The 18429-nt window shown below is 37.8% G+C and overlaps 1 protein-coding gene across 2 annotated transcripts in view; it reads left to right on the top strand.

Annotated features, from left to right (window-relative positions):
- Window positions 1–18429, top strand: part of CELF2 (CUGBP Elav-like family member 2) — a 554249-nt gene that overhangs the window by 242494 nt on the left and 293326 nt on the right. For both annotated transcript variants that reach the window (XM_027639964.1, XM_027639960.1), the window contains one exon: window positions 4362–4397. Coding sequence is in view for 1 of the 2 variants with exons in the window: in XM_027639960.1 (XP_027495761.1) it covers window positions 4362–4397 (36 nt within the window). In the remaining variant the exon portion in view is untranslated. The remainder of the gene's footprint in view (window positions 1–4361; window positions 4398–18429) is intronic.

Here is an 18429-nt window from a genome sequence, read left to right as displayed (position 1 = left end):
TTTACATCTCTGCAGAAGAACAGCATAGAATCTTAAACCTAGCAAAAATCATCACAATGCCCTTCCATGAGCAGAGAGACCTTCCACCAGACCAGGTTAGTCCAAGCCCCATCCAACCTCACCTTGAACACTTCCAGGGATGGGCCAGCCACAACTTCTCTTGGCAAAAGTTTAATCTCAGAGTTGTGTTGTGCCAAATCCTGCATGTAGGTGGGTAACAGCAGTTGCCAGTCAGCCTCTGAGAACAGAGCACCATCTGATTTCTCAGTGAACAAAACATTTAATACAAACACAACACTTTCCAGATAATATGAAGAGTTTTCCCAAACAACTCTCTTCAAACAGAACTATTAGGCAGTGAAGTCTGTTTGCTAATCTTTATGCAGATCTTCCCACTTCCACTTCACTATAAGGTTTTGACTAAAATATTTATACTTTTCTGCTTTGGTATACATCCTACTCCAATCCTACGGGAAGGATTTCTCAGCCTGAAGAGAGAAATGACAAAGTGTGTGTGTGGTGCTTGGTTCACCCTTTCTGGGCTTTAATAATATCTACATAGTCCTCACTTGAGGGTGCAGAGCCTCTTTGGTACGTCAAAGCTCTCCGCAGGTCTCATGAGCAACTTGTAAGCCAGCATTTTGCTTCTTTGGAAGACCTCATGGGAGGGTGTAGCATCTTGGGGTGTAGACCTCCTACCCAGCACCCTCCTGGTTCCAACAGTGCCTTGATCTTCCATATGTGCCATTTCTGCTGCCCCAGATCCATCCTTTGTAGCTGAGTACAAAATGCTTGGAAGTTGCAAATGACCTTCCTGGAAATGCTGCAACTGCTCATCTGTAATGTCACCCTCCATGTAACAGCTTTTCCAGGGTCTATAGCCTTGTCCTCTTCTGACCTTATCCTTGTTGTGTATTAGCTTATCCCATTTGCATTGGCACTGATTTCAGTGGAATTCGGGGCAGCTCTGATGAAGCATTCAAGTTTCCATCCTCACCCTTTTTCAAGGTCATCTTTTCCTATCATAGACAGGATGTGAAAGTACATGATCTTATATTCATCCTCCTTTTGAGTATTATCCTTCTTTTGCTTTTATCCAAGTGGGTTTTTTTCCCTGTAGATACAGTAAATTATGAGTTATATTTATTGTGTGTGTCATTGGGGAGTACTAGGGGCCTGAAAATTGGTTGTACAAGTCTAGCTTCAGTTTCTTGAAATACTACAGAATGAGTATCCGTTATCTTTAAATAAACTTTAAGGGTTTTCTTGATGAGTAATTTACTCCATAAGATTTTCTTTTTTAAACTCCAATGAAATATATTTATAGAGCAGTGTTTCAATTCCTGATATTTATAGGACACTTACAGTGGACATTATCCATCTTCAGCAGTCCACATGCCATTTATTTCCAGTGGCATTGCAGGGATAATTGTGTTTGTTTTGTAAGAAAATATTTTTAGTTTCATCATCTAAAGGGAGTTTTAATTTGTTTTTATGGTATAAGTGTTTACTGAGTTGATGAGAAGCAGTGAAATCTTTGGATAGTTGGGAAGCAATCAGACTTCTCTTTTACTTCTAAGTTTGAGTTTTATTTGAGTTGGATCTATATTTCAAAAATCATTACCTTACATATTTTTGCTTAAACTTGGAATTTGATCTGACCAAATGTGAAACTGGCAACACAATTAATTACATTAAAAATGTATATGCTAAAGACCTGCAGTGTCTTTGTTTAACATTCTGATTGCATTCAGAATTTTTACCACTATATCGACTATTTAATAACTGTTTTCACAACTCTAACATCTCTTGTAGGGAGGGTTATTTAACAAAAATGAAAATCTTTAGAAATTTAAATGCACCAATCACTCACTGCTCTGCTCAGAAGCTGACAGTGTGGTTCCAGTTTAACATCCTCTTTTAGACCTACCTGATTCTGCTCCTTGATGCTTCCTGCAGTACCCACCTGTGATTTGCCTGGTTGTCTCTTTAAGCTGGATGAGCAACTGCTATTTTATAAAATGTGCTCCCACACCCTAAAGCAATAAGGTTTGGGCTATTCTGCTATTAGAACAGTAATAGGTATCTAAATGCTATGGAACCCCTTTAGAAAAAGAAACAAAGAAACACCCAGCCTGATTTTTTAGTCTAGGTTCTTTCCCTCAAAAAAAAAAGGCATTTCAGTGAAAAGAGATGACGTCTGGGAGTAGTGGTGGAGGGGGAAAAAATCCTGACTATTGGAACCATTTGGTGATTCGGTTCTTTGATAGGTTACAAAAAATATTATATTAATACTTTGAATTGTGTAAGCCATGAGTAGGGCTTGGAAAATAAGGCTCTGTGATACCAATGTGCAGGAGTTCAATGAAAACAAAATATCTAAAATGTCCAGCTGTATCACACAACCCCATAGAAACCAGGTCTGTATTGCTCCACTCTAATTTAATTTTCTTATCTCTTTACATTCACTTCATCTTGCTCCTGGCTCTCACCTTTGATGTCATATATATCATGGATTTTGTTCATCACAGACACCTACTAAATATGTACCCGTCTGCCTAAGATGGGGTGGGAACCAGCTCTTCTGAGGTGGCTTAAATATCTGCTGATCTGTTGCTGAATGGTGCGTGAAAAAAAAAGGGTGTGACCCATCTTTTTATTTCTTGCTTATTCTTCTTTGCAACCACTGAACACAATTCTGATCTGTGCCTTTTGAAGCAAAACACTGGGAGGTTTCAGGCAACCTTCTGTGACCAGCAAACTGCACAGCTTAGAGGTAGAGACTCAGTGGAAAATGCATAGCCATGCATGTTTAGAGGGCCCATTTCTTCTTCTCTGACACTGTAGTGGAGTCTACAATTGCCAGTGTAACTATTAAGGAAAAAGTCTGGGTGTCACTGTGGGACGCTCAATTAAAAAAAAATTATAATTAAAAAAATTAGACCCTTGTAGCTGCTCATATAGTTCATATAGTGCCAAAAAGCACAGGGGATCTAGAAAGACCTCCTGAAGAGGAGCTCTGGGTTACTGTGGTATTTAAGAAAATAACTCTGCAGTTGCCTCATCAAAAAAGTCACTTCAGAACATGGTGAAACTCTAGAAGAGCCTTCAAAAATATATTTCTTTGTTGGTTTTTTTCCTTTGGATTCATAAATAAATTAGGCTTGGGGGTTCAAACTGTATATATAAGGTTTATACCCTTGCAACAAAAATGCATAGGCTTGGTTCCATACTAAGAGATCATTAGGTCCATAGTTTGGGAAATTGTTAAGGCAAGGAAGATTTTGAGACCTGTCTTAAATACTACCACCACCCTTTATAAAAAGGATTCCCTCCTCCATATGTAAAAGTGGATGGAAGGATTTTCTGTTCCTCAGCTGTAAAGCTCCAAGCTACAGATGTGAAATTTTGCAATTTGTATCTCAGCTGAAGCAAACAGGGTATGAACTAACCTGTTACCTTTCATGCAGCAAACTTAACCATAGGGCAGAGATTTCATACCTGGATGAGAAAAGCGTGAAATGAAATGGACCTCTGGTCCAGTTTAGGACAACAAACCCCCTTATGACTCCTTACTGGGTTTTTTTAGGATCTAATAAATGGGAGAGAAAGGAGAAAAGAAGCTATCCAACTGTTTTCCTCATACTTGGATGAGGTCTAAGCAAATATGCTGGGGAGGGGAACAAGGACATACAGCGATGGTAGATCTGGGATGTATTTTAAGGACTGTGTACTTAGCTAATGATGATGTATTTAATTGTGCTTTAGTGTGACATACCACTACATTAACCTGCTTTCACCATCTCACACTCAGCTTCCCTCAAACAAATTGCAAACCCACAAGAGAGTTTCAGACAAGTAACACTTCCAAATATGAAGTCACATATTTGGAAAATAACTATAGTTTAAACCCACCACAAGAAGATTTAACATTAACATGGTATTTTTTTCAGTGCATAACATGATTGCAGAACTGTATAATGTCTTGCTTTTGCTGCAGCACTTGAAAAGAAAGGGAACATTTTCCACAGGAAAATTGGCCCGGTGCTGCGTTTTGGCTATGTAATATCATGCAGTGCTGGCATTTGAAACAGTGATAATTTTATGCCTAAAAAAATGAGTAATTGTACCATGGAGAACTTTATTCTGATGAAATCCTTAGATCACACTCCGTCATCTGGTTTTTTCGCATTCTTTTGTATATGATCATGGAGGCATCACATCCGCAAGCAACGCGTTTGCGTACGAAGCTGTGTACGTGTGTCTGCACTCCTACAAAATACAAGCAGTATAAAGGCTTCTTTAAAATTTTATAGCTATTTAAAACACGAGCTAATCTTTTCCCACTTTGTGTCTTTCAGAGAGACTGCCACAGAGTTATCTGGAACATTACCAAGGTAAGCAAGTTGCTCTAAACTGCATCTGTGTGTCAGTGTCTGGAAGGTGCTGAAAGAAGCACGACCTTTTGAGCCAGAACATGATCCTTTTCCTAAGGAAAACTACTGGGATATTGAGAACTGGGGCTGCATGCCACAGACACTGAAATACTGGCACAGCCAAACCCACATAGTTAAAGCAATGTGTTGAAGTGGCTTTGAGGCTCAGCACAGTTGTGCTCCTGATGAGAAAAATCCCAGCTGTGGCTTCCTTCCAGCTGTGCAATTATACCCATTGCAGGTGGTTTGGCTTTTGCTTTACATTTCACCTGAGGGATGAGGGGAGGGAAACCTGGAGGTAGGAGGAAGAAACACTGTGATCTTAAGACATTTTCATTTGGAAAGCAGCTTAGACCAGATTCTTCTGTGCTGAGAAAGCTTTTCATAAAATAATAGAACTAGACAAGACTCCCAGGCTGTGAGAGAGGTTTCTGAAGAGAGACCTGCCTACATATTGTCAGAGGGTGCAATAAAATGCTGTAATCATACAGAAAGGTGGAGAGAAGGGAAATACAAAAATCTGATATGGTAACCTGTCACTTAGGAGAGGTGCCTGTGAGTTAAAAAAAGGTGTTCTCAGTCCACTTGTACCTTCTGTCACCAGTTTTGCTCTCTGAGATGCAGGGGGTTTTAGTGGTGTCATGGTTTTGGGGGGTTTTGCTACCCTCTGATTAAAAGCAGTGTTGTAGTTCAGAAAACATATAATGTAAAAGGAATATTTCAACTAGAAAGTCAGTTTTCTTTAAACATGGTAGTACATGTAAGTTATTTCTGCTTCTAAGGCAACGAAAAAATACCTGCCTTTCTTTAGGGTGTGTGTGGTATATACTAGTTGACTTGCTTATATTGATAAGCTGTAAAAATGTATATTTTCACTATATGTGATGTTTTTCCCACTCTGTAAACAATTTGTTCTGTTGGTACAAACTTGTGTGATTTATGTAATTAGTTTATTTAATAGATAAATTTGTTTTTATGGCTGTCACTTGATATCCACAGTTGCTCAAGGAAATATGCTGGTGAAATTTTGCCAAGTGTTTGAAGTGCTGACCAATGATCAGGCCTACCTGACACAAAAAAAAAAGGAGATTCAACAGAGTAGCCATGTCCTTGATTAGGAATGTCAACATCAATGCTTAGCTGTATCTTTTACTGCTTTTAGTGCTAAAATATTTCCAGTTTGACTGCATACCCCAATTGGTTAGGTATTATAGGACTAATATACTGGAAACATGAAGTTCTTATACTGCAGAAATGAATTCCACTTCAAATTAAAGTTAAAATGAGATACATAAGTGCTTGAATAAACACCCTGTGTTGTACTTGCCATTAATGATTGTCTAAATGTGCTTTTTGAATTATTACCACAAGGCTTTAATTTCAACTGTAGCAAGATGTCACAAGTAAAAATCAGATTATACCAGCAATGTGCACAAGGGACTGTAATTGTGTTATAAATATTAAACCGAATGATCTTGTCATGATTTAAAACAAATGTTTCCAGCTGGGTGCAGGTTGGCTTGTCCTCCAGCCTTCAGGATTCACCTGTTCGTGCATCTCTCTAAACAAGCAGTTCTTTGGGGTTTTTAATCTTATGGTGTGATGTACTAATCTAATATTTTTTGTTCTTTCAAACTTCAAGAGAATCACTTTGCTATTATTAATTCATAACAGTGAAATAGTCTAATTTCCCCACCAACACCACATCTTCTTCCATCTTCACCCTGAAACTACGTTACAGCACAGAAAATTCTAGGTGTTGCACCTTGCTGAAATTAATAACCACTTTCCCATCATCACTGTGCTTCTTGTATTTTGTGCAATGGGGCAGAGCAAGCCCCCTGTAACTCTAGAAATCCTCAGATAAACAAGATGCCTTTTCTCAGAACAGTAATGACTCATGGATGTATTTGTACCCAGGATTGCTCAAATCTTTTTCAAGCATTTGTAAACCTGGTGAAAGGGGGTTTTCAACTGCAAATGATGTAAGTGTGAACAGATGTGTCTGTACTTGGAATATTTTGTCTGGCTGTCAGGAAAGTTTAGGCACTGGTGGTATGAATTTTTTTTGTTGTCATTAGAAAAATAAAAAAAAAAATAAAAGAAAATTCTCAAAAACTCCTTCGGAATTTTTCATAGATTAAAGGAGTTAGGGATTTGCTCCTTTAAAGCCCTGTAATTAGTCAGAACTTACAGAAAAGAATATTGTGAATATTTTTTCATCTTCTATAGTAACCAAGAAAGGTCACGTGTGTACATTTTTCAAAAAAAACAAATATAACAAAGTGACTTGGTCAGTGGTGACTTTTTAATATAGTAATTTTCCATTAAATGCTACTGATGGTTCTCTACTGATTATATTTAAGAGGAAGAAGAGATTATACTGCTTCTCCACTGAAATATGTGTAACATTGATAGACAAAAGTAGAAAAATGTGAGTTGGTGGACATCATTTAGAAGGAAAGCTAATAGATTAACTCTGCTCGTAGAAAGATATAAAAATATTCAGCACAATTATATTGTGTCAGTTCTAATTTACCAGTTATTCCTGATGATTTGAGGAAGCTCAGGCTAGAGAAAGAATTGAAAATTCTAACTTAAAATGTGATAAAGAAGCTTTACAATTTTTATATTAAATGACATTATTATAGCTATGAATGTATATTGTTTTTTCGAAGAAAGGCTTTCTGTGCGCAACAGCACATCAAAGAACAGATCTTCAGAAGGAAAACTTTATAATAATATTAAGTTGTTCATAGCATGACCTATTTAGAGTACTCAGATACTTCTTGTTGTAGACTACATAATTAAATTTTAAATGGAACATGATAAAGAAATTATACTGGTGATCTCTGGAGATTTGAATACCCTATTTGGATCTTTACAAGAGTGTAGCGAAGGCATACTTTTAAAATTTAATAAAGGTCTGGCCTATTTTTTTTGCCTTTTAGATGTTCTGTAGCTGCTATTGCAGTTCTATTTCAAACTGTGTTTGTTCTCAACATCTCATAGATGGTACCTGAAATAACAGAGCAGAAAAAAAGTATAAGAAGAAATACAATTTAACTTGAAAAATTCACCATTTAAACATAATACAGAACAATTAATGAATGAAGATAAGCTCCTGAAATCTCGTGGAACATAAGCTTGTAACCACCCTTTCACAGACCATCATGTGAGCTCAGTAGTGAGGGGAGCAGTGAATGAGAACACTGGAGTGCTGGAGCACAGTGGGAAAGCCCTGTGGGCATGAGGGAGATGATGTTTGGAGCTTAAAGGAGAAAATACTCAGCTTCAGTATCAAAGGGATGATTTCAGTCTCTAGCCACTTCTGTTTGTTTCTGTGAAAGTTACTTTATATTTAAAGAAGAACAAATATTTTAAATATAGACTAACCACATGGATTATTTATTTGCTTAATACTAGGTTAGTACTAACAGAAGGAAAATCTGGGCTACTTTTCCACTTTTATGTACTGGCTCAATTTTACATTTCACTCGAGGGGGGAGCAAAGTTTAAACAGTCACTTCCTCCTCTAAACTGTTGGGGAAAAAAAAAAGGCAAATAATTTGCATATATATTTTTCTTGGACAAATTTGTAGAAATATCCCTGCAGCCCCTGCTTAAATCTTAAGCATAACTCAGGGAAACTTGTACTTTGTGGTGAGGACCATCTTAAAATTGTCTTTTAGAATTTTTTTTAGGAATACTAGAGGAAATCTGCAAAGGATACATCGATGTGAAAGCAAATATGTTAAAAAAGAAAATGTAAGTCTTTGCCTTGTCCTAGAATTTTAATAATCTACAAACTTTATGTATTTTAAACCTGTGGTCTGGACTAGGGTACGAACTATAAATCTCTTGAGATGAGGTTTTATTCTCCACCATTCCATAAATTTCTTTAGTAATGTCTAAGTTCCATTTACTGTAGAGACTTCTGTTCTTGGGTGTCTACAGCATTTTGAAAATAGAATTTAAGTACTGAAGTCACTTTGGTACTTTTGAAAAGTGTTAACCTGCAACTTCACCGTTATTGAAATCTAATGCAACTAAGCTTTTATCTGAAGGGAAAAGAAGAATTGACAACCCACCATATGACAAGCAAAATGAAATCTCTTGATCACTAACTGTCAGCAATCTTTCTAATACCATTGTGTTAGGGAATGATATGTCTTCCAAGAAGCTCAGTACACAAGGCTTTGAATCATTTCTGTCTTGACAGCCTAACACAAGTAACTACTTGTAAGTGCTTGGATGAATTATAAAATCTATGTGGCTCTGTAGAGTGAGTTAATAAAACATCTATGAGCATTTTAATTACTAAAAAGCAAAAACGAATTTTTCCTGACAGTAACAGGGGCATGGACTAAAGACCAGCTTGACATCTCAATTGCTGTCTTCACTGGGTTTGTATGGACGGTGGCAGCTGGGGTTAGCTTCTGTGTTTGCTCTTTTGTTTCCTCCCAGGTGAGGTCTTCTGCCAAGCAATTTCTCTCCCCCTGAGAACATCAGGTCATACCTTTCACCCCTCGTGTTTCCTATAATGTGGATGTCCTCCCATGTCACCAGTGCTGCTTTGCCAGTCATGTCAGGCTTGAACACCCATCCGCCTACACCATATGAATGTCTCTGCCAAACTATGACAGAATTTTCCATACCTTCATATGATATTTACTGAAGCTTTTTTTCTCCCTTAAATAAAGCAGGGATTTGGCATAGTCTGTTTGTGGCCCTCTCTTCTAACACAGAAGTTTTGCCTTCCACCATCAAATAAATCCCTTCTCAAAACTCACTCTTGTTTAGAGGCACATAAATAATTGGTCAAGAAAACATTACTCATCCCGGATGGCAGGCAGTGCTAGCTGATAACATTAAAATATCTTGAATGTCAAACTATATGCAGCTATCCAGAGCTAGTCTTTGGAAATGATATCATCTTCTATCTTTTACTAAACGACATCATTAAAAAGAAAAAGATTCCAGCCCTCGATATTTAAATGTTCTCAAGTCAACTGTCTTAAAGAGCAGATTTTCCATAATTTGGATGCCTGCTATTTTCTAAAGAAAGTCATTATTTTGAAATGAGACCTGGATTTAACTAATCACTCCCTTAAAATAAAAAAGTAACAAAATCTGATGTTTGACCTTTTACTATGCCTCAGATTCTGATTTCTAAATACTGTTTTCTTTCATCTAACTTTTGAGCTGCTTTCCTGCACTGCAAACAGGACTGCCTATTACCCATTGTATCTGCTGTAGAGGAATGACCTGATGGTGTTTGGTCTTTCTGAGGCACTGTAATATAAATTGCAATAATCATTTGGGATGGTAACAAGTTTGATGTTATTATAAGTGAATCTGGGTTTTCTTGAGGAATAACAAGTTTGATGCTATTGTAAGTGAATCTCGATTTTTTTGAGGAAATAATACACAGGGTGTCTCTTCTCTATTCTGACCTTTATTTTTCCTGAGTAAAGCTTCAATATCCTTAAAATGTGACATGGAGTTATTCTTTTGAGTACTTGGTGGCATTTCTTTTTTGTTTGTTTGTTTGTTTTTGTTTTACAGCCATTTTGAAATATGTTTTTTACAGCTAATGTTAATCTTAAAACACAGTTATGTGCAATCTGATCCCCTTCTAAACAGACATTTTTAAAATCTTAAGAGGAGCCTAAGGAGCATAGAGGTGATTATCCATATGTGCTTACTGATGACATGCATTCAAAAATTACTAAGATACCAATGGCACTATTCACATTGCCTACATTGCCTAAATTTAGCTATCACAAAAGTCCTCTGTGGAAAGAACCAGGGGAGAAATGAAGAGAAATAGGTACCTCATCTCAGGGCAGGGTGAACAACCTTGGGAATTGTTTTTTCTTTCTCCATTGCCTGAAAATGGAGCCTGGGGGAATAGCATAGACTAGACATTTCACCTGATGAGAGCTTTAATTTAAGGTGAGCAGCCTAACTTTTATAGGTGTTAAAGTGCCAAGTGATGTAAGCTAATGCCTGCTGGAGTTTTAAGGACATTGGCATGCTTAACCTCAAAAAAACTTTCAATATTTGGTACTTAAGTCCTAAATATAGATCCTGGGAAGGAGGGGGGGAAAGTCAGAGAGAAATGATTGTTGGAATTGATAACGGCTCTGACCCAGAATGCAGCAACTCTTCTCACAGAGCAGAGTCCCCAGAAATCGTGGCTTGAAATCCTGAAATGGTTCCTAATTATAAATAGCTTTTGAATCTTAACATGGGTGTAAGTGATTTTACTCAGAGTCCTGGTTTTGGAATCCACAACCATTTTTCCCCATCACTTTTTAGCAGCTCTCACAAACGTTAATGAATCTGACAGCAGACCTTTATCTTAAAAGTCTGGTAGAGCTTTTGTTTTTATTCCCTATTGTGAAACTCTAAAACTAGAGACATATTCCCTTCCTTTTTTTTTTCTTTACTCTTTTTTCTGTTATTCACCTTAACCAGACTTCCAAGCATCGTTTTAACTCATTTTACAAAGCGTTGCTACACGTGCCCGATGAGGATAACGTGCAGCAGAAATGAAAGGACTCAGATCTCTTCATTTCCATTCCTGAAGGTGAATTCCAAGATCGTGATTATTTTTATTTATACAGTGCCTAAAGAGTACTAAATACTTCATGAAACAAATAGAAGACCTCTTGTAAAAAGCACGCATTCCTATAATCTAATTTTAGTCTCAAATCAGACAGTATGAATGCTAAGCAGCAGGGTTTGAAGAAACACGGAAGGTGTATGAGGGCTACACTAATAAGATTGAGCAGTTATTTAGGTTCATTATCTGTTCCACTTAATACCACTGCAATATCTTGCTGGCTTAAGTTAAATTTACATTGGTCTGTGGAGAACATTTGACTGACACGGGAACGGTATTTCTTGGGTTTGCTCAGAAAATGAACCTTTGAAAAGTAGTTTGAATGAAGATAGAGAAAGGGACCATTACAGGTGGATTTTGAGATACCATTCCAACATAAGAAACAGCAAAGGAAACCAACTTAAAAAACTAAACCTTTTTTTCCCCTCTTCACTTTATTTTCCAGCTCAGTTGAAATACTTCCAAGCTATTCATTTCTACTAGTTGCCATAGTTTGAAGCTATTCATTTGTATATATCCTTTGCTAAAGTGTGGTTTTAGCACTTAAGACCACCAGAATAATGTTATTTAGAAAGTCAATGCAAAGGATGAAACCTGTGGGAATAACTTCTGACGAACATATACAATTTGGAGGAGGGGGGAAGAAGTGTATACACATCATCTTCTGGAGAAGCAAACCAGCAGCTGAAGTCAAGGGAAGATTTGTTAATGTGGCAGAGTTGAGAAGCTTTCTCTTAGTATCTTTGATACAGCATGGACAAGGTAAATATAATACATTATATTATTATATAATATAGAGTATTATATGTTTTATGAATAGTTAGAAATTAATTACTCATATACAGAATTTTTATATATCATCCTTACCATTGGTCCCAGAAAAGCAGTAGGTAAGATCCGTGGGATGGAGCAATGTCAGGAAACCCACATTGATGCTCCTATAAGAGCAGAGATTCTGGTTTAGTGCTCTCTTCAACATTCTCTGCTGTCTGAGCTTTGCTTTTATTTATGAAATCATTGCTATTGTAACATTTACAAAAATTGCAACTATTTGATTGTTTCCAAAAGATTGGCTATGAACTACAAGCTAATCTTAGACAATTCTCAGTAAATTATTGAAAGAGCTTTAAAAAAAAAAAAAAAGAAGAAACCTAACACGTTCCCTGGTGTTCAATGCCAACACTTTATACTTCATCTACATTATATTAAAAACATTTTTACTGGAGTCCATAAATGTTACAGAGTTTTAAAAGGCAATGATCGCAGTGGGACTAGAAACATTACATAAAGCCATACATGAGACCTGCAAAGCAGTAGGTGGTGCCTGTTTTTCATTTTTGGGGGTGCTGACTTGAGAATCCTCCAGTGAGATGATGACAATTTTTCTGTCTACATCTTGCCATTAGAAGCAGGCAGCACGTAAAGTTTTCTTGTGGTCAGCAGAAGACTCAGAGCCCCAAACTCCCACGTTTGGAGCAGTGTCTCACAGTGGTGCTGTAAGTCTCTTACCAGGGGTGATGTTTTGCCACTTTGGAGCCACTGAGGACCTGCCCCACTTTCTATGGACATTCTCCCAGTATATTTTACAAGTTGTGCCCTACGCAGCACTTCTCTCCAACAGCAAAGTGCCAACATGGCACTTCCCTTCTTTGGGTTATAATGGAAAATATTTTTCATCCAGACCCTTGGAATTTTTAGAGCTTTTGCATCATTTTCCACAGGGGACATTTAAGGCTTAGCAAAGACGTGACGCTGTAAAGTGGATGCAAATCATGGCTGTTTGCTGTAATCTAACCTTAATGAATGCCCATAGAGAAAGAAAGGGGAAAACAAGACTAGGCTTCACCTGATACAGAAAAAAAGCCCTAAAAGCAGTGAACTTGCAGCCCTTTCTGTATATTTTGCTTTTGAACTTTTAGACGTTAATGTCACAACGGTTCACGTGCTTAATTTTGCAGAACAGTCCTGCTGATATCAAAGTGATTGCACAAGTCAGTGCAATTTTAGCATGAGTATTGCTGCTTACTCATTGCTGTGAAATGAATATCCTCTGATTTGATCCCAACTTTGCCACTAAGACTAGAGGCAGCTCTACTTGATCAAGAAAAAAGATTAAATACATAGCAACTAGGTTTTGGTAGCATCCTCTTGAAGCGTGAACTGATAATCATAAAGTGGAAGCTTAAAATAAGAACTTAAATGGCTCCAATTCTAATATTTAGAGATATGATTGGGGTTGATCAAAAGTGCTGGACAACTGCAGGTGTCACTGAGTTTGGTTCAAAGGACAAGTGTGCCTTTTTGAACCAGGCTATTAATTCAAGCTTTTAAACGGTGGCTGTGACATTTAAGAAACCTGCTATGCTTGGAGCTCAGGAGCCCATCTTTTAACTAGGTGTTCAAAATTTATTTTCTTTATTAGGATTTTCTGTTGGGAATGCAGATGCACCTGCACTGATGTGCTCTTGGATGCCAAAGAGACTGCGGCATGTCAGAGTTGATGGTAACTTTCATACCAGGATTGCATGGTGCAGTAAGCAGAAGTTCCTGCAACTATAAAGTTTTATTTAACAAAAATGAAATATTATTATTCATGTCATGAGTAATTGAATCCCCAGATGTTCCTATTCTGTATCAATGGCTGGGGACAATATGACTCTAGATAGGCTGTGACAACATGAATTGATTTCTTTCTCTTTTTTCTTTTTTTTTTTTATTTTTTATTTTAAACCTGCAAAGTGACTAGGGGGGGGGGTTTTTTAGCTGATTGCTTGGATCTGACATTACAGGCTGTGCAGCTGTAGAAAAGACCTTCTCATTTTCATTGAGAATAAATAAAATAAAATATTGCAGAAATAGCATTGCTTTTCCCCAGTCCTGCCCCTGTAGAAATAAACAGAGATAACTTGGATAAAGCAATTGAATTTGGAAAGGAGACTGCAAGAAGAGGTGGTTGCTGCTAACACTTGATATTCAGAATGCAATAATAAAAGCAATCATGTTACTAAAAAACCACTTGTTACATTTTTTGGTTCTTATCTAAAACATCAAATTTACTTTTTTGTTTCTGAATTTATAGCAGAAATGGGAAGTCCATATCCTTATAAACCTTATTATATGCAAGGGAGTAATTCCTTGTTAAATTTAAGTAGGAAAAGAAGCCATGCTTACCAAAATTTCTGAAGCTGTTAAAGATGAATGTTTCAACGAAAGAAGTAGAAAAACTTTAAGTGCTTGTTAAGGCATGCACACACAGTGCATACAAGCAATAAGTCTGTTTTGCTGAACTGTGAAATTGCTCTGAGTAATTTCTCTAATAACAGAATAGATATTGCCCCTCTGACCCCAGAGGAGCTCCGGGCTTGGTGCAGCAGCCAGCCCTGGCATCAGCAGAAACTTCTGCAATCAAAGCACAGGCTGCAAGCTGAGCATTGGAAAATAAAAGAAACTCAAAGTGCAACTTCTAAATGTTCTGGTTGACTTAAAAATTCAGAAAATGATTAATGATGAAGGTACTTTATTTATTGATTTCCTCCCCCCGTGACCTGTTCTTCAGAGGAGCTGCGCTATTGTGTCCAGAGCTGTGTTTGACAGCTGCCTCCTACTTCCGAAGACTGTATTCATTTCACTAAGAATTGAATGTAGCAGAAACTTTTAATTGGCATTTCTTGTTAGCTTTCTCCTATAGAAATGATGCAGTGCTGATGCTTTCTCTCTGTGATATGGAGAATGCCTCTAGAAATAACAGTTCAGTAGCTGGAGCAGGAAAAAAAAACCCACAGAATCCCTTGGGATAATGCAGCACATGCAGAAATGGTAAAAGAAATCATATAACTAAAACATTCAGTTAAAGCAGCAACTTATGTCTTCTCTTTCCAAAGTTGCAAGGTGAAAAAGAGTGATGTGGTTTAAAGGGGATATTGATTTGGTGGAGCTACGTGTGAACTCGCACCACAACCCCAGTACTTCTCTGGTCTCTGAACCTCTTAGAATTAATGCAGAGGTTTTAGATTGATTGCTTGAAGTTTTTCTGCAAAAACAGCGAGTCTGATGAATGGCAAGGACTTGAGGAGATTAAAAAAAATAAATAAATTAAAAGTTGCTTTAAAGAACTAAGAAAACCTTTGTCAGCTGTACTTCTTCTATTGCTGTATAGTTAGAGCAAGGCAGCCAGGGACAACCTTATTTCTTTTGCCTTCCATTTTATCTTGTGAGTGATTGACTTTCTTCAGCAACTCCATCAGATAATGTGACATAAATGGGAAATAAATTCCCATCATGAACTTGTCTCACAGTGCCAGGGACATAACAGACATTTTTAGTTATTCACCCATTTGGAAAAAAAATTCAGAGCTCAGGCAGGTGTTTAGAATCTGGTATGCAAGTTTGGTTGCTGTTCTAAAGCAGGTTTTCAAATTTTGCTCTTAGGTAGGTGATATTTTATTAACTTGTGGAATGCTGTAGGGCTTGGTAATGGGTGCTGGCCAATAGAAAACATGGGACAGGAGGTGTTTATCTTTACAGCAGTCTAGGAGTTGTTGTTCAGGAGGAAGCCAGTGATTTACCTCTTCGTCTGGAATTATGGGGCAGCTGCTGTGTAAGCCAGGCTGGCAAAGTTGAGAAAGGCAGACTTGGAAAGAAATATCTGCAGGAAAATCTTCTCAGCCCCTACCCAAACCTCTTTTCACAGAAATAAGATAGTGTTTTCTATCCTTGTTTTTTATGCTCTTATGGCTTTTATAACGCCCAGTATTTACCATTTCAAGAGATATGAATGTTCAGTTTTCTCTTGACTTTCAGCTGTGATGCTTCCTTTGGCTAGAGTTCACAAAAACAATAAATAAGGAAATAAGGATTACCAATAAATAAGGAAAGGCCACAAATTACTTCTCTCCTCCAAGTCTCCCCCTGCCCTGTATTCTTCATGCATCAAAGCTGGTCTCTTCTGACCTTCTAGGGGGTTATAAGATTTATGATGTCTATAAATCTTACGGTGAAGCATCAAATCTAATATAAGAAAAATCACACTAATATAAGAAAAAGACACACAAACCAAAACAAAAGCCCAAAGCCTCCATCAAACCCATCTTTGATATTATTCTGCCTGTGTAAGAACCTCTCAGAGTAACTAGAGACAGTTGCACATGATTTTCCTCTGTCCAGTACTGCCTGTGTAACACTCACCAGTGGGCTGCTGCTCTCAGGCATCAACACATCAGTCATCATTGCTCCTCTCACCATGTTTCTTAGACTTCCTTACATGTAGAACTTCTCAAAATATGCTTTCCTTAAAAAATCTGCTTCAACCACCAATCTCTTTTACCAGTATTTCCTGTTAAAAAAGAGGCCTTTTTATCACATATCCCATATGTGCTTTATGGTGCTGAGGCTTGATAACCAAGATATGATTTTATAATGAAAAATTCCCCACGGAAGCATGCAGATGTACTGTGGAAAGATACTGACACTTTGTGCTTTTTTTGTAGGAAAAGTATGAATACTTTCTTCCCTTCTTTTAATTGGCAAAGAATATTAAACTAAAAAATAGGTTTGTGTCTCTTGTAAAACTCCTGAGGATATGTCCAAGTGGTGGCTGAACCATGTTAAAATGGTTCTACAATGCATTCACCTAAAATTTGGAAAAGATGACTGATCATTGATGATATCACTGTCTCCTTTTTTTTTTTTTTTTTTCCCAGCTAAATCTGTAGCCTTTTGAATTTGAAATTAATGCTGCAGCTAGGGAAATTCAGCAAGATGCTAGTAAAGGGGGTATGCTCCATACTGGAAAGCTGTCTTGTTATTGAATGCAAATATGACTTAGATATGTAAATTATATTCAAGATTTCATCAGTAAGTCTTTAATATATCTAGAAACTATCTTGAAGCATTTAAATAAAATGTTAATTGAAAGTATGGAATAGTGTTAGCAAGCTCTTTCAAAGAAAGCTTCAATTCGAGGCACGTAACAAGGAAGCAAGTGCTCTGATCTCGTCAAACAGAACCTCCCGTGGTAAAAACCTATAATTGTTTTAAAGTTCTCCAAAAACCTACATCTCTGTTCTCATCTCATCCCACACACTGTGATATTCCTTATGTTCCTCACTCTCCTCTCTCTCAGAGCTGACTTTCTTTGTAGCCTTCACCCACTCCCAGCGTGCTGCCTTCTCTCACCTCCTACGCCTGGAGCTGCCTCCTGCTGCCCATACAACAAACACTTGTCTACACATCCAGCTCTTTTCCTTTCCTTGAGCTTGTCTGCATCTAATTCCCCGCAAAGGCATCAGGATGTCTTGCCCTGCATCAAAATCCGGAGGGTGAACTCAGGAAAGCTCGGTAGTAAGCCAAGCAGGGAATTTAGATCTTCGGAGAATGATCATTAGATGGAGCAAATGACTGAGCTTCATATTTAAAAATAAAACCACACTTATTTTAAAGACTAAAGGGAGAGTGACTGAGTTAGACTGCATCCCTCTGGTGCTCATGGAAATGCTTCCACAAGCAGCAGGGCAGTTCTCAGCAGCATTGACTTCAGTGGTTCAACTTCAACCAAGTTGAATTCACCAACAAAAGCTTTAAATTAACCCTAAGAGCTAGAAGTGTGGGAACACAGAATTTTGAGCATCTCTTGCTGCAGCTCTGGTTTTGATTGTCACTCCTTACCTGCTCATTAAGCAGAGAGATTTTGGGGGTATTTGCTAAGTTACCTTCCTATCTGCAGATGGTCTGCAACAGTGACAGCAGCTGTTCCAAAAACTAGCATGAAGGGAGGTATTATTGCTTCTTAGCTATGTTTACAGATTTGTAACAAGGTTATTATTTAAAGTACGGTTTTTTTGTGACTGCATGCAATATGTTATCATCTAAATGTTGCTGGACTGATGGAGGGCATCAAAGGGATGCGGCACAGGGAGATTTCTCTGTTTTGGGGTGGTTTCTTTGTTCCAGAGTTTGTGTGTGTCTTGTAAGCTTGGACAGAGGTTGCAGAGATTAGTGCTACAACCTATGACTTGTGTTCCCATGACCAGGGAAGACGGGCAGCCATGTGATACTACTCAGCTGATGGGAGTTTGCTGGGGAAGTGCTTGAGTTCAGGAAACACACAGTTCTACTCTGAAAGACAGAAAATAAACTGAAATGAAGTGCATCAAATTCTTGCATGTTGAATGCACTTCTAATGGTAGAGGAAAATTGCCAGCTAGGAATGATTTTTATGGTCTTTTTTTCACAAATCCCTAACAGCTCCAAAACAGCTCTCCAGGCAGCAGCACCTTGGCTTGGGTCTGCTGCTTTAGCCATGATGCCTTGTGGTCATGACCCAAATGCACAGCCCTTGCAGATGGGACCCTGTTCTTGAAGGTG

Source organism: Corapipo altera, unplaced genomic scaffold (assembly GCF_003945725.1).
Source record: "Corapipo altera isolate COAL_440 unplaced genomic scaffold, ASM394572v1 1b, whole genome shotgun sequence".
NCBI lineage: Eukaryota > Metazoa > Chordata > Aves > Passeriformes > Pipridae > Corapipo > Corapipo altera.
Note: the sequence above shows the minus strand (reverse complement) of the source record. Positions and strands in the feature narration are given on the sequence as shown.